Source organism: Ochotona curzoniae, unplaced genomic scaffold (genome assembly GCF_017591425.1).
Source record: "Ochotona curzoniae isolate NIBS_2020 unplaced genomic scaffold, NIBS_Ocur_1.0 contig_883, whole genome shotgun sequence".
In the NCBI taxonomy this organism is placed as follows: Eukaryota; Metazoa; Chordata; class Mammalia; order Lagomorpha; family Ochotonidae; genus Ochotona; species Ochotona curzoniae.
This window is the reverse complement of record NW_024466599.1, coordinates 26,132,572-26,155,875: the sequence shown is the minus strand read 5'-3', so window position 1 is coordinate 26,155,875 and position 23,304 is coordinate 26,132,572. Positions and strand designations below refer to the sequence as shown.

General features: G+C 43.0%; 1 protein-coding gene across 1 annotated transcript; it reads left to right on the top strand.

Annotated features, from left to right (window-relative positions):
- The first annotated feature begins 1,349 nt into the window (after nucleotides 1–1,349).
- On the top strand, nucleotides 1,350–19,504 carry SULT6B1 (sulfotransferase family 6B member 1). The gene is made up of 7 exons (XM_040993977.1): nucleotides 1,350–1,548; nucleotides 2,776–2,888; nucleotides 5,443–5,532; nucleotides 8,285–8,411; nucleotides 12,857–12,951; nucleotides 17,938–18,094; nucleotides 19,355–19,504. The coding sequence occupies exons 1-7, from the start codon at nucleotides 1,350–1,352 to the stop codon at nucleotides 19,483–19,485; spliced, it is 912 nt and encodes a 303-aa protein (XP_040849911.1). The 3' UTR covers nucleotides 19,486–19,504.
- The last annotated feature ends 3,800 nt before the right edge of the window (nucleotides 19,505–23,304 follow it).

Here is a 23,304-nt window from a genome sequence, read left to right as displayed (position 1 = left end):
CTTCGGATTGGCTTAGCTCTGCCTGCTGCAGCTGCTTAGGGAGTGAGTCATGGATGGAGGATCTTTCTGTGTCTCCTCCTCTTTGTATATCTAAATTTCCAATAAAAATAAATCTTTATTCTAAAAAAATAATTTAAACTAGAAAAGCTGTGGACTAAGTTCCTGTAACAATGAGACTCCCAACAGTTTGGGAGCTCCAGCATGAAGCATAGTTGTGCTCCTCCAGCTACGGTTCAGAAGAGGCTCTGTTTGGGGCGGGAAGTGGGAAAGATGCTCTGTGCCAGGAGGAATGCGTTACTCAGCATCCTCTGTCCCTCGAGCCCACCATTCCCTGGAGCACTATTCCTTGCCAAATTACCACATCTGGTGTCAGCATCATACCTCCCACCCAACTATGGGAAAAGGGATGAAGTTACCAGCTTCTTGTTTTAGGACACGCGTAATCCAGAACTTCCACGAGTCACTTGTACCCACTCTGCACTAGCCACAGGGCCACACCACACTGCAAGGGAGACAGGAATCATAGGCTATCTCGTCCAAGGGAAAAGAGGAGAGTGGGTGCTGGGGGAGACTTTGCCTCCCACATGCACTCCAGAGCTTGAGAGTAGCAAGAGGACAGAAGACATCACTGAATTTGGGTCCCCCTTTCAACATGGCTCTCTTCTACAAACTATAGAATTGCATTGTTGAATAGGTCTAAGAGAGTAGCAATCCCTAGCCCTATTTTCACGACAACTTTGGGAGCCATAGTGTTATTAACTTAGAATGACACAACTGCTAAGTAGTAGAGCCGTGGTTCAAATAGTTATTTAGACCCCTGAATGTATTGAGCCATTAAGCAGCAGATCTGAGCCTAATTTCCCGGATTCCCTCCAAATATTGGCTCTTGTCAACTGAACTAAATTGCCTCACAACCCAACTGTCCCTTCGCATAGGATGTGTGTGGAAAGCTAACAGTCCAGGGGAAAACTAAGGCTTGCTTCATTCTGTAAATAGTTAACAGGAAAGTTGAATGTTTAATTCAATTACTCACCTGTTTGCTAGACATTCAATATCTATTCTCTCATACTTGGAGATTCCATTCTTATTTTCATTGGGTGGATTGCCTAGATGGTATTATAATCCATCCTTGGGGTAGTATTCCCTGATCCTCAGTCAGGGTTGCACCTGTGACTTATCTTTTGTCAACAGATAATAACCAAGAGCGGAAAGAGATACGTGAGAATTAAATAAATTATTTTTCTTGTAAATAGGAGGAGTCCTTTATCCCAGCCCCTTCAAGAACTACATTAAAAGCAAACCCGGCTCCTGAACAACCACAGGACAGATTCATTAAACAGGAGACCAGCATGGCTGAAAACTCCAAATTTATCAAATACATTGATAAAGCTTTGGAAAAATCGAAAGAAACTGCGCTTTCTCGCTTATTTTTCACCTATCAAGAGATTCTTTACCCAGTCACCATGTGTACCTTTGAAACTTTCCAAGCCCTGGACACCTTTGAAGCCAGAAGTGATGACATTGTGCTAGCATCTTATCCAAAGTGTGGTAAATAATCTTCTTCTACTAGTACACTTCTTAGAGTGAGTAAATTGGAGAAGATTCTAAGCAAAGGTATACATACCTGGTTGGAGATGGGCGAGGAGTGTGTCCAGGATGCTTCGATGCTTCAATGTGTTGGTTATTGCTCAGTGAAGTGGTCAGTTGGAAAGGACGTGGTGGATGGTGGAACATGGAGCTGAGAAGGACTAGGAAGGTGAGACAGCCCAATTGTGGAACAGAGTTGTAGAGATTTTCATTTTGATTTTTAAAATTTTTTCTAAAGGTTTAATTAGTTTTATTTAAAAGGTAGACTTACAGAAAGAGAAGGAGAAACAGAAAGATCTCTCCTCTGCTGGCTCCCTCCCTAAATGGCTGCAATGGGTAGGGTTGAGTTGACCCAAAGCCAGAAACCAGAAGCTTCTTCTAACTCCACATGGGTGCAGGGTCCCAAGGGCTTTCCTACTGCATCCTGCACTGCTTTCCCACTCCAGAAGCAAGGAGCTGGATCGGAAGTGGAGCATCCAGGATTCAAAGTGGCACCCATATGAGATGCCAGCACCAAATGTGGAGGTAAATTAGCCTGTTGTGACATGGCACTAGCTCCACATCCTGAGTTTTTACTGAAGGCAAAAGCATGGCTACTTCTATTACATGATGGTTTCCATGTTAGAGTATTTTGCAAGATTAAACATCAAATCTTTTTTTTTTTTTTTTACAAAAGTCTTTCACCAGTGGAAGACATTAAAAATGTCAATTACTCTACACTAGCCAGTTTTGAGTCTTTTAACTCCTATTTCATCTCTAAGTGCTCATTAGAATCAACCTCATTTAATATTTTTCTTCTCACTGATGCCAGGGCTTTATAAAATCAAAATTATGTGCTCTTGTAAAAATAGTCATTACTTTACATTAAAATGATAGATATTTAGTATACAGTCATGTATATATCCTAGCATTGTTCTCTAATAACATATCTTAGATTCAAAAAAAGAGGAAATTGTGTCAAATAAGATACATGAAAATTTTAAAAAGTTGGATTTTATGCTGATAAAGGTAAACGTTGTTTCCTGCAAAACTCTTTCCACAACCTAGGTCATGTCAAACACATAACAGTTACATGTATACATCAGGGAAGCGTTGTAAATTTCAAAATTTTATGTCTGTGCTAAGACAGTATACTTCTATATTATCAAGAGTCCTTACAGACCTTTTATTGTCTGACTTTTCCTACAGGCTCGAATTGGATTCTACACATTGTCAGTGAATTATTATTTGCTGCTTCTAAAAAAAAGTATGAACATTCAGAATTCCCTGTACTTGAATGTGGGGACTCAGGAAAATATCAGGTGAGTACAACAACATTTAAACTTACAAGAAACTATCATGGCGATTTCATCTATTTTAGAGATTCTTTAGTTTGAGGTTCAAGAAGTACAACATTAATCATTAGTGAAATTTATTCTGGTTACTAAATCCTTAAGCCAGGAACCAGGTCTTCCAAGTGGGTGGCCAGAGCCCAAGTACTTGGACCAACTTCTGCTGCCAACCAGGCATATTAGCAGGGATCTGGATGAGAAACAGAGTAGCCAGGACTTGAGCCAGCACTGTGAGTACTGGCCCTGCTCATGTATCTTCATGTGGATTCTGACTTTGTAGTTTAATGGAAACAACACTCCATATCATAATCTGAAAATTACCACCTTGAATTTTACACAAAGTGTTTAAAACCTCCAAGCCTATTCTTAATCTCTAAATTATTGGTTACAATATCTATTTGAGAAGACTATTCTGAATGAATATAAAAGTACTTCACATACTAAAAAATACTGCGGGATATAAATTAGATATCATCACTACGAATCACCACTTGAACCCATATAATTGGTTTCAAAATATTTATTTATTTGAACCTTGCTCAGGGACCCACAAGGACACGGGCGTGCATCCGTCTCTGCCATGTAAGCAATAAAAATATTAAAAAGAGGTTTATTTATTTGAAAGACAGAGTTACAGAGAGAGAGTGTGAGAAATACAGAAAAAGAGCTTCTATCTGCTGGTTCACTGCCCAAACGGCTGCAGTATCTGGAGCTGGGTTTTGCTGGAGACAAAAGCCAGAAGCTCCAAAAGTCTCCCGTGTGGATGGCAGGGGGCTGAGCACTTGGACCACCGTCTACTGTTTTCCCAGATGTATCAGCAAGGAGCTGGATGGGAAGTAGAGTGTATAGGATGGTGGTATAACAAGCAGTAGCTTAGCCCACTGTGCCACAATACTAGCCCCTGTGGTCTCTTTTTGAAACCTCATTTTTGCTTCCTTGCTTGAGGTGGAAGATCCGCTAAGATTTTACAGAATAAATGGCTGTTAACAGTGTCTCAATACCATATCGTTTCTCAAATGAGTGAGTGTGTTGTAGTTGTGACCAAGCAGTCATTAACTTCTTTGAATGTGGAACTGAAAATGTGAAGCCATGGTCCCCCGGCCCTGGCAGATGAGATGGATAACTTCTTTTTAGTAGAAATAGATTACAGAAAAAGAATTCATTATTTTATATTTGGAAAAAGAAATTATCACCTCCATAGTACTTATACAAGTGCAAATATCTCTCAAAATATTTCTGAGATAGTTAACTGACTCTGTATTTTCAGATTATATTGGAATACTCAATTGTATAAAGTTTTAGCTGGTTAAAAAATATATATATATATATATATAAAATCTGTGGCAAGAGTTGAGTATTTCTGTTAAAGATTTCAGCATGATATGTATTGCCTGGTACATATGTCAGACTGCACCTGACCCTGCACTGGCTGGTACACATTAAGAGTTAAGTCTGAGGTCACACCAGGCAAGGTTTCTTGGGAGACTCCCCGAATGAACTGCTGGACTCAGACCCTGGCCACAGGGAGAATCACAGGATCTGTCCCTTGCAGTGCATCTATCAGGACTGGGACTTCTCGGTCGCTCATGCCTGTGACGTAGACAGCATACCCAGATGCACACAGGGAATACATCAGCTCACTTAAGCCAGCAAGAGGCGTCAACTGCCTTCTCAGGAGATGGAGAGCAGAACAGGTTGGACAATTCTCCTGGCCAAACTTTACATGTGCTTGTGCTCGCTTTGGCAGCACATATACAAACTTGAAGTGTGCTTGAGTCAGTGGCTATGCTAAGGTAGGCTTTGTCAACCAGTAGACCTTGGAAAGATTTTCTCAACTGTGGAGCAACAAAACTGACAATGTCTCAGAGCTATTGAAACCACTCAAGTAACACCCTCAGAACACTCATTTTCACATCGGGGTCTTTAAGGCGTCATCAGTGGACCTGCTCCTATCCATGGGTGCTGACATAGTTTGACAGCAAGGAGTGGCCCACTCCCCCTCCTCCCCTGTGGGCACAGGAGAAAAACAAAACAAAACAAAAAGACGGAAACACTTGTCCCATCCACCTTCCTCCATACCTGACCCTTCCTATGCTAATCAGAGGCCCACATGGGCATGCATCCCTGTGAATTATACAAACAATTTTAAAAACAAAACTTAAAAAGACTTTGAACATGGAAGGGATCCTAATTAAGACAAAAAAAAAGTAGGTGCAGATTATGAGCTGTTTTGAACAACATGGATTTGATACCACTGTGGATGATTCATTTTTTAAAAATGTAATAAAAACAATTAGGAAATGGTAAGCAGGACCCAATAAGGATGTTCAAGAGGAAGACTTCGATTACATATTAATGACTCTTCATTTCTCACCTCTCTAAGAGAGAAAATAAAGTCCAGAAAAAGAAGAGATACTGTGACAGAAGAGTTTGAAGCTGCTGTTTAGGCACGAATGTAGGAATACTCCAACACACACACACACACGTGCGTGCACCACTTTCACCCTATTGTGTGTTTTTTCAGAGAATGAAGCAGTTTCCATCGCCAAGGATTATGACAACTCACCTGCGTTATGACAGATTACCCGGCTCCATCATCACAAAGAAGGCCAAGGTGAGTATCCCTCCCTACTGACACATCAACTTGAAGTGTTTTTTTTTTACCATAGATCCTGGCTCTCTGAGGTATGTGATGAATCTGCTGCTCATCGCAAGAATCTTAATACATGGAGTATGAGAATCAGCACTGAAGTCAAAGGCATTTCAACCCACATGCAAAGCATATGCTGAGACTGACCTACAGTATTTTATAGTCTGTCTTCCAATGAGCCAACTTTATAATCTCTCTAGGATATTAGACAGTTTAATAAAATGTAGCAAAATGAGCACAAAGCCTTCCACTGGTTCTTTATGGTAAGCACTGTTTGCCTGAAGGCTGGAATAATTTTATTGCTGAATTTCCCAAGTAATAAATTTTAAGGCATATATGCATTAGCATTTCTCCCCCTCATTCCTTAGGTCTTGGTGCTTCTCTGCCTCATAAACAAAGGGTTAGAAAGAATTAGAATCAAGATGTAAGTCCCTGAAAGCCACAGGTGCAAATAGCAAAGAGGGCGAGAGTGAGAAAGAATGGAGAAGGAGAGGAAGAGAGAACATCTCAGGAAGGTGAAAGCCTAGAATTAGCAGCTCCCAGGAGTTTAAACCCAGAAAACACTGTGAAGATTGTCTAGTTCGCATCAGGTGTTTGAATTCCATGAAGTGGCTGTCTGGATCCTGATTGGGCACCCCCAATTCGAGTGAATTCCTCTGCCCTGCTAAGCCAGATCATAGAAGGTCTCTGTACCAGTCTTTCTTCATATGAAGAACCTACAAGATATAGTCTAACCTGGAAGATGCCCAGTTAATCATGACTCCTTATGAAGGACTATACTATGCTAGTGATGTGGGAAAAATCAGTCAGGGGCAGAGATTTGGTGGGGGAAGATCCCAGTCTCTATGAAATTGTACCATGAGATTCAAACATTCATTTAAATTTAACAACAAAAAGAGATGCCCTGTTAAATGGTGCTAACCTAATCACAAATCTAGATGATATATTTTTTAAATTATCTTATAAGGAACAGCTGAAATGACTTAATAAGCATGTGGATCTGGAGCATTTGGGCTTTTGAACAGGGGTCACTCTCTGATGAACGCAGAGGAACATGGTAAAATGAGTCAGTGAGCTGGGCTGACTGCTGGAGGTTTGTCCATGTGTCAGCCAACAGGCCCTGGCAGTTCACATGTGTCTCTGTCAAGTGGCTATGGACCAGTGTTATTAGTGAATAGTGGTTCAAGCTTCAATTATTTAATCCTTCAAATGACAGGAAGGTCATATATTCAGAATGGGATCCTTGGGACCCAAGAACAAGAACCAGACGCTTTGAGCTCCATCCAGTTTTTTTTGGTTAGTGTTAATTTCATTTAACAGATGTTTTAAGATCTCACTTCCCTGTAAGTTTTCTGTCATCTAGAAATATGATAAACAAAAACTTCTATATCTTTACCTCAACTAGTCTTTTAAAAGTCACCCATGGAGCCCGGCACGGTGGCCTTCTGGCTAAAGTCCTTGCCTTGAATGTGCCGGGATGCCATATAGGTACCAGTTCGTGTTGCAGTGGCCCTACTTCCCATCCAGCTCCCTGCTTGTGGCCTGGGAAAGCAGTCAAGGGCGGCCCAAAGCCTTGGAAACCTGCACCCATGTGGGAGACCCAGAAGAGCTCAAGGCTCCTGGCTTTGGATTGGTGCAGCTCTGGCTGTTGCGCTCACTTGGGGAGTGAATCATCAGACGGAAGAGCTTCCTGTCAGTCTCTCCTCCTCTCTATATGTACATATCTGGCTTTGCAATAAAAGTAAATAAATCTTAAAAAAGAAAAAAGGCACCCATGGCCTTGCTGACATAAAAAAAAACCTCCAGAAAGGCATATATTCATTATTGAGCCTCCTTTGCGCTTGAGTATAAAATTCCTGTGCCTAACTGCTCCCTCCAGCTTACCTTCTTCCTTTGTTTTACCCTGAAAAGAAATAAAAAACAACTCAATTTATCCAGAAAGCATGCTCCCCCCCAAAAAAAATCCCCCTCCAGGACTAGCAAGTTACTATCAGATGAGTCCTATTGCCCCCTGCTGGTTAGTTAAGTCCTTCCTAAAAATGAGAGGACTTCTACTTTTCTAGTTGCCTGATCTCACACCAAAATATCATGTCCTCCCAAATCTTGGGCTGTTTAAGTGGACAATGTCAAGGCTGCAGGCCAGAGCTCGCTCAGAGCAACCAAGTGACCGACCTTTGGGTTCCCTGGAGCTTTGGTTTATTTCACACTCTCGGTGCAAAGGAACGCTGTGGGGATGAGAGAAGGCAGACACCAAAATTCAGAGGCTCTGCACTGACAGCGTCTCCCCAAACCTCACCCCCTCAGCCCGACAGAGTGGGCCTTGCTATTTTTAAATTTATTTTTTCCCCATTAAGTCTAAATATCAGTTCTGCTATCCTTAACATCATTTTGCAGTGTTAGTTTTATTTGTGGAATGGGCCTTGCAGGTCGTACTCCAGTGACCACTCTTGGGAGCCTGGTCTTCTTCTCTGCTCCTCCTCACTTCCCTTTTGGTTGTCTAAACTCATCAGTAATGTCCCCTGTGACATCCATCTCCTCTCTGCAGACGACCCCGTCTGCTACTTCCTGTTCTTCAATCTCTTATTGTCCTACTTACTCTCTATACTAAAACATATTTATAATATGCAAGCAGACACCATGATATTACTTTGCTTTACACTTTTCCCACGTTGAAAACACAGCCCTAAGTAAACTTACTTTGTTTTTTTCCTCCTAGATTTTGGTTATATTTCGGAACCCTAAAGATACGGCAGTATCTTTTTTTCATTTCCACAACAATGTCCCTGATATTCCCAGCTATGGTTCCTGGGATGAATTCTTCAGACACTTCATGAAAGGAGAAGGTATGACTATGAGTAGCAGAATTCTTACTTCATCAAATGATCACACAAGTAAAAATACAAATATGTTGCATGGTAAAGAAAGAAATAAGAATTAGGCATACCCAGCAACCCAATACTTAACACCTAATGTAGTTTTATAGCCACACTAGTTCTGCATATCAAATAATTTAAAAAGCATTTTTTAAAATTATTTGGACACTTCATGTTGATGCGGCACTGTCTGTTCTACTGGCCACGGAACAGACACAGGCAGAGGTCCTCACCAAACAGTCACACAAGAAGACATTCCTAGCAACTTTCCATTAATTCACTGTTTAACACAATGATAAAAACCAAACATGATTAAAAACAAAAGGTGACAGTGGCAACTATACCTAAGACATTTGTCACAAAGGAAATAAGTTTTTGTCACATCTTGTTGATGCTTTCGCTCTGGTTATTGATAACTACAATTTTCTTCCTGTCTCCTAACACCCCCAGGGACTAACGAGATTTTGCATATGCCTGATTTCACTAAGATAGTTCTGGCCCTCTGTATAGACAGAGAGACTAATCCAGAAAGTTCAACCACTTGCTAATGGTCCCACTACCTGGAAGTGGCATGACTGCTTCCACGGGTCAGAGACTGGCAAGTGCCTCTTTCTGTTAGCACTTTCCTGAGTCCCTACTGCAAAACAGAGAATTCATGGCAGAACCCCGGAAGAAAAACTGTTGTTGGTTCACTCTAAGAGGATCTGTTTCTTAGAACAATACTTTATTGTGAGCATTTAAGGCACATAATGTGATGTTTTGTGCACACATATATATTTATGTACAGCGAAATTATATCTATAGTCAAATGCACACATCATGCTGTGCAGTTAACTTTTTCATGACAAATGTACATAGCATATACTCTCAGCAGCAAATTTGCAGCATATTACACAGTATTATTAACAGTTCTCATGCTATACATTAGCTCTCTAAAATAATTCATAGCAATAATTCGTAACTGTGTAACTGCGAATTTATGCCATTTGACCTACAGCTGCCAATTTCCCCCTCTTTCCCATCCCTGGTAACCATCACCCTATTTTACATTGTTATATATTATTATATATTCCACGTTTTTGGGGTCCACATTTACATGGGTCTGTGAAGTATGTCTCCCTCCATGTCTGGCTTGCTTCAGTCAGCATGAGGTTCATCCATGCTGTTGTACATGGTGATACCTCCTTTTTAAAAGACTAAGTAATATTCCTGGTACAGAGCGATAGCGTAACTGTTAAGGTCCTCACCTTGAACACACCGGGACGCTGTTCTAATCTCGGCAGCTCCACTTCCCATCTACCTCCCTCCCTGTGACCTGGGAAAGCAGTTGAGGACGGCCCAAAGCATTGGGACCCTGCACCCATGTGGGAGACCCCCAAGAGGAAGTTCCTGGCTCCTGGCTTCGGATCGACACAGCACTGGCCATTGTGGCCACTTGGAGAGTGAACCATCGGAAGGAAAATCTGCCTTTCCAATAAAAATAAATCTTTTTTTTTTTTAAGATTTATTTTATTTTTAAGAGAGTGATCCCAGGCGTGTAAGGCGAGGACCTTAACCACTGCGCCATTGCACCGAGCCCAAAATAAATAAATCTTAAAAAAACACTAAGTAATATTCCACTAAAGCATCCTTTGAAGGGACCACTTTTTTTTTTAAAGATTTATTTATTTTTTTATTATTGGAAAGGCGGATATACAAAGAGGAGAGATAGAGAGGAAGATCTTCCTTCCTATGATTCACTCCCCAAGTGAGCACAATGGTCGATGCTATGCCGATCCGAAGCCAGGAGCCTCTTCTGGATCTCCCGCGCGGGTGCAGGGTCCCAAAGCTTTGGGCCATCCTCCACTGCTTTCCCAGGCCACAGGCAGGGAGCTGGATGGGAAGAGGGGCCGCCGGGATTAGAACCGGCGCCCATATGGGATCCCGGGCGTGCAAGGCGAGGACCTTAACCACTTGCGCCACCGCGCTGGGCCCGGGACCACTTTTAAAGGTGACCAGTCGTGCAAATGCTACACTATCCCACATGCTTGGACATAGGCACAATATTCATGCCTTAGCAAAGACTGAATGTTCGGATTGGCGTGTAGGAGGGGGAATGCACATAGAAGGTGCTCATGAAATACTATTAAGAAAGCTTTGACTTTGCCTAGTGACTTTGCATTCAGACAGTGTAGAGGCAATTCAGGCAAATCTGAAACACTGCCTGTTACCATTGCAACTCAACATTCAGTGAGGAGAAATTTGTCTTCGATGACAAATTGTTTTAGGGAGTCTTCGTCATTCTGTCAACCTTTTTAGTCAATTATTTAATTAGCAATACTAAGATCCATAGTAAATAGATTTTCTGTCTTGTAAACTTAAACACAACTATTGGAGGCAGCTAAATGTAGTGGAAAACATAGGATCTGTAATGAGAGGGCTTAGAATAGACTGTATCAATTATTATGTTTTAATAACAATTGATATTAGATAAACTACATTAGCTACCACTGTCTGGGCCACTACTACATAGCAGGAACTACGTGCTTTCTCAAGCATGCATTTTTAAAAAGATTTATTTATTTTTATTGGAAAGGCAGATTAGATTTACAGAGAAAAGGAGAGACAAAGATCTTCCATCTGCTGGTTCACTCCTTAGATGGCCACAAGGCCAGAGCTGAGCCAATCTGAACCGAAGATCCAGGAGTTCCTTCCAGGTTTCCCTAGCAAGTGCGGGGTCCCAAGACTTTGGGCCATCCTCTACTTCTTTTCCAGGCCACAAGCAGGGAGCTGGATGGGAAGTGGGGTAGCCACGAAACGAACCAGTGCCCATGTTGGATTCTGGTGCTTAAGGGGGAGGATGAATCAATGGAGCCATTGTGCCAGGCCCAAACATGCATTATTTAATTTTGACTTTGACAAGGAACCTGTGAAGATCATATTGTGCTCCTCTATGTTTTACGAAGAAAGCAATGGAGCTATTCACAGGTCCTGTAACCACAGGATAGCAGAGCTGAAACTTAGTTTCAAATCATTTAATCATTTTGTCCATGTTATTTAAAGTGAGACATTTCTGAGCCTTAGAATTCTCTTCTTTTTTTTTTAAGATTTATATTATTTTTATTGGCAAGGCAGACTTACAGAGAGAAGGAAAGACAGAGAACGATCTTCTGTCGCTGGTTCACTCCCCAAGTAGCTGCAATGGCCGGAGCTAAGCCAGGAGCTTCTTTTGGGTGTCTCATTCAGGTTCAGGTTCCCAAGCCTTTGGGCCGTCTTCAGCTGCTTTCCCAGGCCCCAAACAGGGAGCTGGATGGGAAGTGAAGCAGCCAGGACATGAAATGGTACCCATATGGGCTCCTGGCATGTGCAAGGTGAGGATTTAGCCACTAGGCCTACATAACAGGCCACAGACTTACAATTCTTACTTGAAAGAAGGTATGTATCTACCCTCCTTGGAGGTCAGTCCAGCGTTTCCTTCCACAGCACTAGCTTTCGGTCAGACTGAGTGAATGATGGCAATCCCTGTAATCTACCGTAAGAGGTTTCTTAACGTTCCTGGGCTTCTATGTCCCCATCAACAAAGTGGGCATAAAAATTGTATCTGTGGGCCTGTATGGTAGCCCAGTGTCTGCAGTCCTTGCCTTGCATGCGCTGGGATCCCATATAGGCACCACTTCCTATCTTAGCTGCTCTACTTCCTTTCTAGCTCCCTGCTTGTGGCCTGGGAAAACAATTGAGGATAGCCCAAAGCCTTGGGACCCTGCACCTTCATAGTAGATCCGGAAGAAACTCCTGGCTCCTGGCTTCAGATCAGCTCAGCTCTGCCCATTGAGGCTACTTGGAAAGTGGGCCAGAAGATGGAGGATCTTTCTCTCTGTCTCTCCTTCTCTCTGCGGATCTGACTTTCTAATGAAAATGAGTGGATTTTTTAAAAAAAAAAAAAAATGTGTCTATGGCCTGGTATAAATCAATTGCATTCTCCAAATTCTATTCCTTTTCTATCTTTTTGCACATTTTCCATAAATTGAAACAAAACCAAACAGGTTATAAAGATGCATAAAATAATTTAGGAGTGGTGAATGATACATGGAAACTGACAAAGCTAATGTCAGAAAGAAAGAGACGTTGAGAAAGATATTATTTAGACCAGCATTGTCCAACAGAAATGTAATCCAAATCACATATACCAGTTTAAAAACTAAACATAAAACCATAAGGTCAATCCAAATGTTCCATTCTTCATTCAACATAGAAATAGGAAAATGAAACTAATTTAAGCCAGTTCTTTGGGGCAGAGATTGACAATAACACATCCATAACCTTATCTATACTGATATGCATATGGATACTTTATATTTTATAGCATCTACTGATACTCTATCATTTGATTATTCTTTAATATTCCTTAAGAAGTTTTTTCCTTCCTGTGTTCTTAGTTTCTTGGGGAAGTTATTTTGATTTTGCAATGAGTTGGAACAAGCATCTTGATGATGAAAACGTTAAGTTCATACTATATGAAGACCTAAAAGAGGTAAGACTACAATTATTGATATATTACAGGAAGTCTTATTATAAACTACAAGATAGAGCTCTTTCTTACAGTGTTTGGTTGTATGAACCGATATGGTATTCAACTTTTTAAAAATTCTAGGTATTTGTTACAGTCAGAAAAAAAGCCAAATCTTGCCCGGTGCTGTGGCCTAGTGGCTAAAGTCCTCATATTGAACATGCTGGGATCCCTCAAATCTTACATAACTGTTTAGATTGCATTTTTTTATGTTTACATAAAAAAATGATCAGGATTGGAAGGATTAAGGGTTACGGGAAAGTAGGTAAGACCATTGTTTTCAAATTTTCTTTTTCTTCCTCCTGTATCTGGGGGACGGGGCAGACAAGTGGAGAAGTCACACTCAGCTTCCCAACTGCCTGAGTTTCCCGTGGATGGGGAATGGCCACCTGCTATCAACGCAGGGTCCCTGACATGGGAGCATGCTTAAGTGTTCTGCTAAAGTGGTTTTGGTAGTTCTGAAATGCTGTCAGTCTCACTAATCCAAGGATGAGGAAATCCTTCCAAGGTCAATTGGCTGACATAGCCCACCTTAGAGTCTCCAATCGCCCAGATATTTGCTGTCAACACTTGGCTGGGGTAACTAACCAATTGTTCTGCCCTCCTTCCTCTGCTATGGTACTAGAGGTCCTCTGTCGGCCCCATGGAATGCTATATCCTCCATATGCATCTGGGCATGCCAACCACTGCTCCATCTTAGCCACTAAGGAGCCCAGTTTTGACACATGCACTCCACAGTCAGTCCACCGATCCTGGAGGTGAACCCTCTGGATCCCACACATCCCTAGCTGTGCCACTCCAGACCTCCTGTAAGCCCACATCCCCAAGCCTCAACAAGCATGAAGCCAGGTGGCCCATGGGCACTTGGCCCCACTGGCATCCCAGGCAGCCTGACGCCAGTTGTGCCAGGCCCCATTAGAGCAAACCCACTCAGCTCCCTCTGCACAGGCAGCCCAAAGGACCCAGACCCCACCAGACCCATACCCCAGGGGCTCACGGGCCTGACTCCCACCATAGATTGCATATTTAGCAGGAAAAAAAATGCTCAGCTACTTACTACTAATAACAACTGCTTTATTTTCACTTTATTGTGAATAGCCCAAGGTGGGGTAATAGACAATATAAATAGGTCCTGGTTGATGTAACTGAACACATATTTGGCTGTGAATTGACTTCTCCAGTTAATTTTTAGCCTTATTTATTCAATCAACAAACAGTGAGCAAGTGGTTGCTGAGCACTGCTTTAGGCCTTAAATGATGCCTCAACAAACAGATCAAACATGGGTCACTGCCCTCCCCGTGGAACTGTATCATAAAATGATAATAAAAAAAGTAAGAAAAAAAAAAGAAAAAGCTTTATGACCTTGAAGAAGGAAGGATAAAGAGAAACAATATAAGACAGAAGAATATGCTTTATAGACTCATTATGTTTTTAGGCATCTGCCCACTTAATAATACACGTGATCTACATAAGTGTCATTATTCATTTCTCTGATGAAGCATCGTCATTGATCTGGCTCTTGCTTGGGCTGCTTAAGGCGCTTTGAGATGCGTTCAATCCTAAGCCAGTTTTAAAATATAACAAATTTAGTTGATTTTTTTGTGGCATAGGAAATTTGGAAGAAATGGTAAATTCTTTAACTCTGATTCTTTGATAATGTAGCTGTTTTATCCAAAAAAATGGTATTGTTGGGAAAAATGATATAAACTGAATCGTGAAAATATGTATAATCATGTTTTAAATACAGACTTGCTCACTGTCACTTCATAGCGTAGTTTTAGTTCTGAAATATTAGGATACCAGTGTCATTGCGCATGCCTGGAATGCTTGGGGATCAAGAGCAAGTCAGTTATTTGAATCAAGCTGGGGACTGCTGCGCTGCACAGCCAGCTCCTTCGGGGTTCGTACTATTCAACAGTATTAGATTCTGTAGCAAGAAACAAAACGTTCTACTTTTGTTTCAAGGATTCTAAATTTATTTGATCTCAAACCCTCCCCTTTTTTTCCCCCTGCCAAGTGGCTTCTATAACTATCCTAGGGTATCCTAATGTTTTATGTAATACAGTTAAAGAAAGCTGTTCTATAAAACTCGTGGCTCTCCTTTCATTAGGCACAGTGCTTGGTGGTTTGTGGGTGATTGGATAGTTAGCCAAGGTAAATTTTAAAACTCCTTCAAGTTTCTATGACTCTCAGTCTAGACTGCCTTTGGAGAATCAAGCATTGTCTGTAAATGGTATAACAGAATTAGAGGAACCAGCATTTGGCAGGATGGGTTAAGCCACTGCTCATGCTGGCATCCCATATTGGACTGCTGGTTTGAGTCCTGGCTGCTTCCTTCCAATTCAGCTTCCTGCGAACGTGTCTGGGAAGCAAGTGTGTGTAGGTGTGTAGGCCCATGCCACCCATGTAGGAGACCCAGATGGAGCTTCTGGCTCCTGGTTTCATCCTGACCCAGGCATGCCCAGTTACTTGGGGAGGGAACCAGTAGATGGAAGACCTATGCATTTCCTCCTTTCTCTGTGTCATTTTGCCTTTCAAATAAGTAAGTAAATCTTTCAAAAAGAGAGGGGAAAAAAAGTAGAATCAACACATTCAAATACATTAACTTATTTGGCTGACCTAGGCATTTTAAGGCAATGCAATGTCAACTGTGATAAAATTCCAACTTACTAATTAACAATATAATTTTATATCCTAAATAGTATTATCTAGAAGCTCAACAAGTGTCATACATTTAAATTGCAAAATATAATTACTATGGAATGTCTTTTTAAAAATATTTATTTATTTTTCTTGCAAAGTCAGATATATAGAGAGGAGAGGAGACAGAAAGGAAGATCGATGATTCACTCCCCAAGTGAACACCACAGCTGGAGCTGCACCAATCAGAAGTCAGGAGCCAGGAGCCTCCTGCAGGTCTCCTGCACGGGTACAGGAACCCAAGGCTTTGGGCAGTCTCCCAACTGCTTTCCCAGGCCACAAGCAGGGAGCTGGATGGGAAGTGGGACTGCCAGGATTAGAACCAGTGAGCATATGGGATCCCGGCGCATTCAAGGCAAGGACTTTAGCCACTAGGCCACGCCACCAGGCCCATGGAGTATCTTCTATAGTGATATCTTTATATAGGAGTATTGAAGTAAGTGTACAGAGAGAGATGGATAGTTAGGCTTAATAAATACTTGAGAACCTTTCTTTGCTCTCAGCACAACTCCCATTGGAAGTTTATCCTTTGAAATTTGGAGGCTGGCATTGTAGAGTAGCAGGTAAAACGGCTGCCTGCAATGCTAGATCCCATGCAGGTGCTATTTCTTGTCCCAACTGCTCCACTTTTAATCAGCTCCTTGTTAATAGCACAGAAAAATGAAAAGATGGTCCAGATACCTGGGCCTTTACCACCCATGTGGGAGATAAGGAAAAAGTCCTTGGTTCAGTCCTCGCAGGTGTGACACCCGAGCAGTGACCCAGTGGTTGAGCATATCTCTGACTTTCAAGCAAGCAAAGAAAGAACTAAGCTTTTGTTTTCAGTGTGTAAGCATTTGATGCAATGGTGAAGACACTGCTTGGGATTCCTGTATTCCATACCAGAGCGACTGGGATCAAGTCTTGGCTCCACTCCCCTAATTCCAACTTCCTGCTAATGTGCACCCGAGGAACCTCAGAATCAAAATCCCAAACATTTGTTCATGACTCATTGCTACTAAGAAACTGTGTGAGTTTGCAGGCCAAACGGGCTACGTGACCGTTAGCACCAATGGGCTCCAGTTCTCGTGAATCAAGGCCCAAGTCTGGTTATCTACTGGTGACTCCAAGTAATTAAGTGGGTGGTTACCTTAACTGCTGGACCAGAGAAGAGCCAGGCAGGAGCTGTCCGGCCAAGATAGTTAGGGAATGTGTGGTATTTCCCCCTCACCTTGCAGGGTATTGCAAATTGCCCAATTTTCATGCTATTGTGGACTGCCCCTATAAAAACCCCGTGAATGGGCTGTTCATAAATGGGCTGTTCGAAGCTGTACTCCAGTAAGGAGTATTGGTCCCGGCTGGCAGGCTCTCAACCAAGAACTGCTGTGTCGGTGATGGTTGGAAGCCCAAGCTTGGGTATGCTGAGCTTGAATAAACTGCCCTTGTGTGTTTGTATCAACTTCAGATCCTGGTGATTTCTGGGCATCTCAAAACCTGGGCACAACACACCTTTGGAAGCAGCAAAGTAGTGGCTCATGTACTTGGGTCCCTTCCACCCATGTGGGAGACCTACCCTGAGCTCCCAGCTCCTGGCTTGGCCTGGCCCAGTCCTAGCTGTTACAGACATTGGTGGACTAAATCTGCAATGGAAGATCCCTCTCTTCTCATCTGTCTCTTTGCCTTTCAAATATATTAAATTAAAAAACATAAATATTTAAAGATTTATTTATTTGAAAACCAGCTATATACAACAGAGAGAGAAAGAGAGATACTGAGATATCAAGATGCTTTACACCTGCTGGTTCACTCCCCAGATCACTGCAAGGCTCAGGCTGGGCCAGGTTAAAGCCAGCCTGGCTCTTCCAAGTGGGTGCAGGGGCCCAAGCAGGTGGATCATCTTCCATTATTTTCCTGGGATGCTAGAAGAGACTTAGATGAGAAGTGGCTCTATAAGTTAATAATCTACCTGCTGGCACCAGCATCCCATATGGGTACCAGTTCCTGTCCCAGCTGCTCCACTTCCCATTCAGCACCCCGATTATGGCCTGGGAAAGCAGTAGAACATGGCCCACAACCTTGAGTTCCTGTAACCCCATGAGGGACCTGGATGAAACTTCTAGCTTCTGGCTTCAGACAGGCTCAGCTCTGGCCATTTGAGCTATTTAGGGCTTGAACCAGTGGAAGATCTTTCTGTCTCTGCTTCTCCCTCTGTAAATCTGTCCTTCCAGTAAAAGTTTTTCTTTAGTAATAAAATAAAATTTCATTTCCAGAATCTGGCCACTGGAATAAAGCAAACTGCTGAGTTCTTTGGATTCTCTGTAACTGAGCAGCAAATTCAAGCTATCTCATCCCAGAGCACCTTCCACGCAATGCGAGCCAAGTCACAGGAAACACACGGTGCTGTTGGACCTTACCTGTTCCGCAAAGGTGAGTGACACTGGCTTAGGCGGTTTTGTATCACAGCACAGGCAATCCGGACAGCTTTTTTGCAAGTAAGAAAAGGTTTTCTCTTTCCCTTGTAAGAAGTACAGACAGAGGCAGTTGAGAACTGTAACAGGGACTTCCGCACTATCTCTGAGAGCACTACACTTGTCTTGTGGTGCTTGTCACCTCGTGATGACAAAACAGCAGCTGGAGCTTAATCATCGTGTTCAAATTCCAGGTGGGAAAAGAAAATGAGCAAAGGACAAAAAAATACGTGTGCCAGCTGATGAAACCCCCCATCTTTATTTAAAAACATGCTTTTAAAAAAGATCATTTCTTCATTTGAAAGACAAAGTTATATACAGAAAGGGAGGGATTGTCCCCAAATGACTAAAACTCAGACTGGTTCTCACATGGGATAGTGGTGATACTGGCTTAACTCACAGAGCCACAATGCCAGCCACTCAGACCCTTTAAGTAGCTCTCTGGGTAGCCCCATTCACATTGGCCACCTGGCTCTGCAGCAGTGGCTGAGAAATATGATTATTTTTATTTTTAAAAAAGATCTATTTTTATTTGAAAGGCAGAAGAGAGACAGAGAGAGATCAGCTACCCACTGGTTCACTCTTCAAATGCCTGCAACAGCTAGAGCTAAGCCTAGCCAAAGCCAAAGCCAGGGGCCTCCTCCAGATCTCCTGCGTGGGTACAAAGTTCCAAAGACTTAGGTCATTCTCAACTGCTTTCCCTGGCCATGAGCAGGGAGTGGGACTCAAAGTGGAGCAGCTGGAATTTGCACCAACATATTGGGTTTTTTTTAAAGATTTATTTATTTTTATTACAAAGTCAGATATACAGATAGAAGGAGAGATAGAGTGGAAGATCTTCCGTCCAATGAGTCACTCCCCAAGTGAGCACAACGACCAGTGCTGTGCCAATCCAGAGTCAGGAGCCAGGAACTTCCTCCAGGTCTCCCACACGGATGCAGGTTCCCAAGAATTTGGGCCATCCTTGACTACTTTCCCAGGCCACAAGCAGGGAGCAGGATGGAAAGTGGAGCTGCTGGGATTAGAACCAATACCCATATGTTCAAGGCAATGACTTTAGCTGCTAGGCCACGGTGCTGGGCCCCAACACATTGCTCTTAAAGCTCAATTTTTTCATGCATCAATTTTCACATTTCAAAGTGAAATACATTGAAAAATGATACATCGAGGAGAAATATTTTAACAGATGTCTGGGTCTCCTGTTCTTTGTGCTTTGTAGGTGAAGTTGGTGACTGGAAAAATTTGTTCAGTGAAACTCAGAACCAGGAAATGGATGAAAAATTCAAAGCATGCCTGACAGGCACTCCCCTGGGAGCGAAGCTGAAGTACGAATCATATTGCCAAGCTTGAATCTGCTCCATTCAGCAGGAATGGATAGTTTCTTATTTTTAATAATAGCCGAATTTAAATAAGTTGACTTAAATAATCAAATTATGACATAATATTTGAATCTAAGCTATACAAATTTAATAATGAAAATTTTAGGCATGTATAGATATTTCTTCGCTTTTCAAAGAAGGGACATTTTAGTTATACAAGGGACATTTCTGTTAATGTGCCGTACACAGTTGCGCTTCTTTTGTGCTGCAGGTTCACGTTGGAGCATAAACAGATCCTATCGGAGTCAGACCTCAACACATTGAGCATAAATGAGACAGAGTCCTAATGATGCTCAGCTTCTTGAGACTTCCTCACAATACCTCCCACAGCAGTCCAACGCATCTATGGTTCTCTCAAACTTATTGCTGAGGGAAATTAATTCTTGCCTATGCTCATGTGAGATTATGTGATTATTCAGCTCGATTCTACCTTGATTCAAGAAAAACACATTGTTCTTTCCATTTTGTGTATGTCCTTGAAGCAGGTCCTAGAAAGAGCCTACTCTTAGGGGACTTTGAGTTTCTACTTCGTACAAGGTTTTCCTATCATGTGAAACTAACAAGTAGCCATGCGAAAGTAACAAGAGAAGATAAAATTCTAGAAACAGTCGCCTTCCTGGCACCTCTCATACTCTTACTGATTCTTACCATTTGCACTATAGCTAGTTCCACTCTCTAGATTATGTTACGTGCAGCAAAGATAGAATGAATCATGGAAATGTTCAACAAAATTGCTTTGAGAAAGATTTTAAGGCTGCTTGTTCTGGTAGTATGGCGGATTACTAGATCAACTAAAAGTGCTGAATAAGAATTTTTAGAAACATAGCTCAGCTCCCAATAAATGTTTTATAAAAGGAAATCATCAGTGATGGGGCCAGTGCCATGGTGTAGTAGCCCAAGCCTCAGCTGGCTAGCATTGGCATCCAATATTAGTGCCACTTCGTGTCCCAGCTGCTCTACTTCTGATCAAATTCCCTACTTACGGCCTGGGAAAGCAGTGGAGGATGGCTCAGGTCCTTGGGCTCCTGCACCCATGTGGGAAACCCAGAAGATCTTGGCTCCTCACTTCGAATCAGCCCAGCTGTGGCCATTACATCCATTTGGGAAGTGAAACTGCTGATGGAAGATCTCTCTACATTTTCAATAAAAAGAAAAGTCTTTTAAAAAACCCAGCAGTAGGGCCCGGCGCAGTAACTTAGCAACTAAAGTTCTCACCTTGCACACGCCGGGATCCCATATGGATACTAATTCTAATCCTAGCAGCCCCGCTTCCCATCCAGCTCCCTGTTTGTGACTTGGGAAAGCAGTAGAGGGTGGCCTGAGCCCTTAGGACCCTGCATCCACGTGGGAGACCCAGAAGACGCTCCTGGCTTCAGATCAGAGCAGCTCCAGCCATCAAAGTCACTTGGGAAACGAATTAGTGGATGAAAGAGCTTCCTCTCTGTTTCTCCTCCTCTCTGTATATCTGACATTCCAATAACAATAAATCTTTTTTTTTTTTTAAAGATTTATTTTTATTATTTTTTTATTGGAAAGGCGGATATACAGAGAGGAGATACAGAGAGGAAGATCTTCCGTCCGATGATTCACTCCCCAAGTGAGCCGCAACGGGCCGATACTATGCCGATCCGAAGCCAGGAGCCTCTTCCGGGTCTCCCACGTGGGTGCAGGGTCCCAAAGCTTTGGGCCGTCCTCAGCTGCTTTCCCAGGCCACAGGCAGGGAGCTGGAAGGGAAGTGGGGCTGCCGGGATTAGAACCGGCGCCCATATGGGATCCCGGGCGTGCAAGGCGAGGACTTAACCACTTGCGCCACCGCGCCGGGCCCAACAATAAATCTTTAAAATAAAATAATAAATGCATCAGTGAGCAACAGTAAAGAAGGAACAGAGAACAAGTAAGAAACAGATGCCATAGAGCTGCACCTGAGGAATTTGTCAGTAATAAAGAACTCTGGGTTTTAATGCTCCAATCTGTATACTTACTGCAAGATTCAACAAAATGATCGGTTCTATGAATGAAGCCATGAGGCAGAAATGGGACACTTTGTGAATCAGCGTTTTCTGACTATATTATTGCCAGTCTTTCTGCCATCTGAAAACGTCACCAGTAAGATGAACATACCTTGTTACCCTCCAACCCTGGGTCACATTTGGGAACTTAAGCCAAAGGTCACCAGCTCTGAGTAATATGTGGATTTGAATTGTGGATATGCTGTCATATCAGGAATGCAGAAGAAAGGCAGGAATGGATGCTAAGGATACAATACATAATGTGTATTTGACATCCATTTTAGAACCCCCCCTCAGGTGAGATGCAGAAATGACAATCCAAGTTCTTACTGTAGCTTCCCAGCTTACCTGACTTCTTTGTCCTTAATTTTCTAATCTGTTGAATGGGGATAGTAGGGTCACCTACCTTGTGGTAGGTATGAGGAAGACTGTTCCCCGAACAGTGTCTGACGCCAGGTGAGTCCCCAACACGCTTCAGTCAAGTGGTCATGAGCCAGGGTGACTCACAATGACTCACAGTCCACTAGGTGAAAGTTGAGGCTCGCAGTGTGAGGGAAGATGGGTGGTGCAAATGCTTCCAACTTTCCTTTTCTTCCCTTTTCTTTTGTAAGGGTGGGGGTGGGTGGGGGAGTGGAAGAGGACCACTCCCAGCTGCCAAAGGGATGTTCATTTGATGTCATCTTAGAAACCCCAATGTGGAGAATACCTAAGGGTATTGCTTCAATAGTTTTGAGAGTGATGAGACGCAGTTGGTTTTGCCTGTCCAGGTTGAGAAAATCCTTCCCAGGTCCGTTGGCTGGCAGAGTCCACCCTAGTGCTCCTCTCATGTTCCTGGGCATGCTGTCCACTGCAGTCAAGGAAGTGCAGTCCCCAAACATGCATTCTAAGGCCAGACCACAAATTCTATGATCCTTCTGGTGGCTGGAGTTTTGAGTCCAGTGGTCCAGTTGGGGATTTCCCCCATGAGCTCTCATCTGGGGCGATCCCAGACTTGACCTTGCATGTGCCAGCCAGTACAGAATCCAGTTCAGTCTGTCACCTGTATCAGCCTGCGCACACACCAGTGATTGAAGTTGCCTGTTCAGTTCTGTCCCCAGGTCCCCTTCCCATGCAAACTGACCCCTGTTGCAACCCAGTCCAGCCTGCCACAGACCCAGTCCTTGTGTACACCAGCAGAAACTTCAGCCCATTGGGGCAACCCCTAACAAACCTCACCAGGCTTGCCCTCAGCCCCGGTTCTTTTGCATGCTAGTATGTACAGTAGACTGGTTCTCTCAATTATTGCATCCCAACCGGGCTCTTGTATACATCTATGGGTGTTGCAGCTTAGCTCAGCTTAAGCCGCACCACAAACCAGCCCACAGGTATGTGAACAAGTGCTGCCGCCTTGTTCAGCCTGGCTCACTGTAACCCACCTCTGGCTCTCACGCTCACTAGCGGGAACTGAGAGAAGTGCCACTGTTTTCCTGCTAGGCCCCATTCCAGTCCGGGTCTTGCACTTTCCAGGGAGTACTGCAATCCAGTCTCACAGGACTTGTCACCATGCACTTGGTAGCAGATGCTGATGTGACAAATCCGTCTGTCAGCATTTATCCCGATCCTTGCACGTGCCAGCACTAGCGGTTCTTACAGAAACAGGACCACTGCTCCTGGGCTTTGATAGGAAACTTCAAATGTCTTAGAGGCATCAGGTACCTCCCCAGAAGTTCTGGGCTGGTAGGGTTGGTTATGTTAAGGAATGGACCGGAAAGGGCGAACGGAAGCGCCCCAGCTTTCAAAGT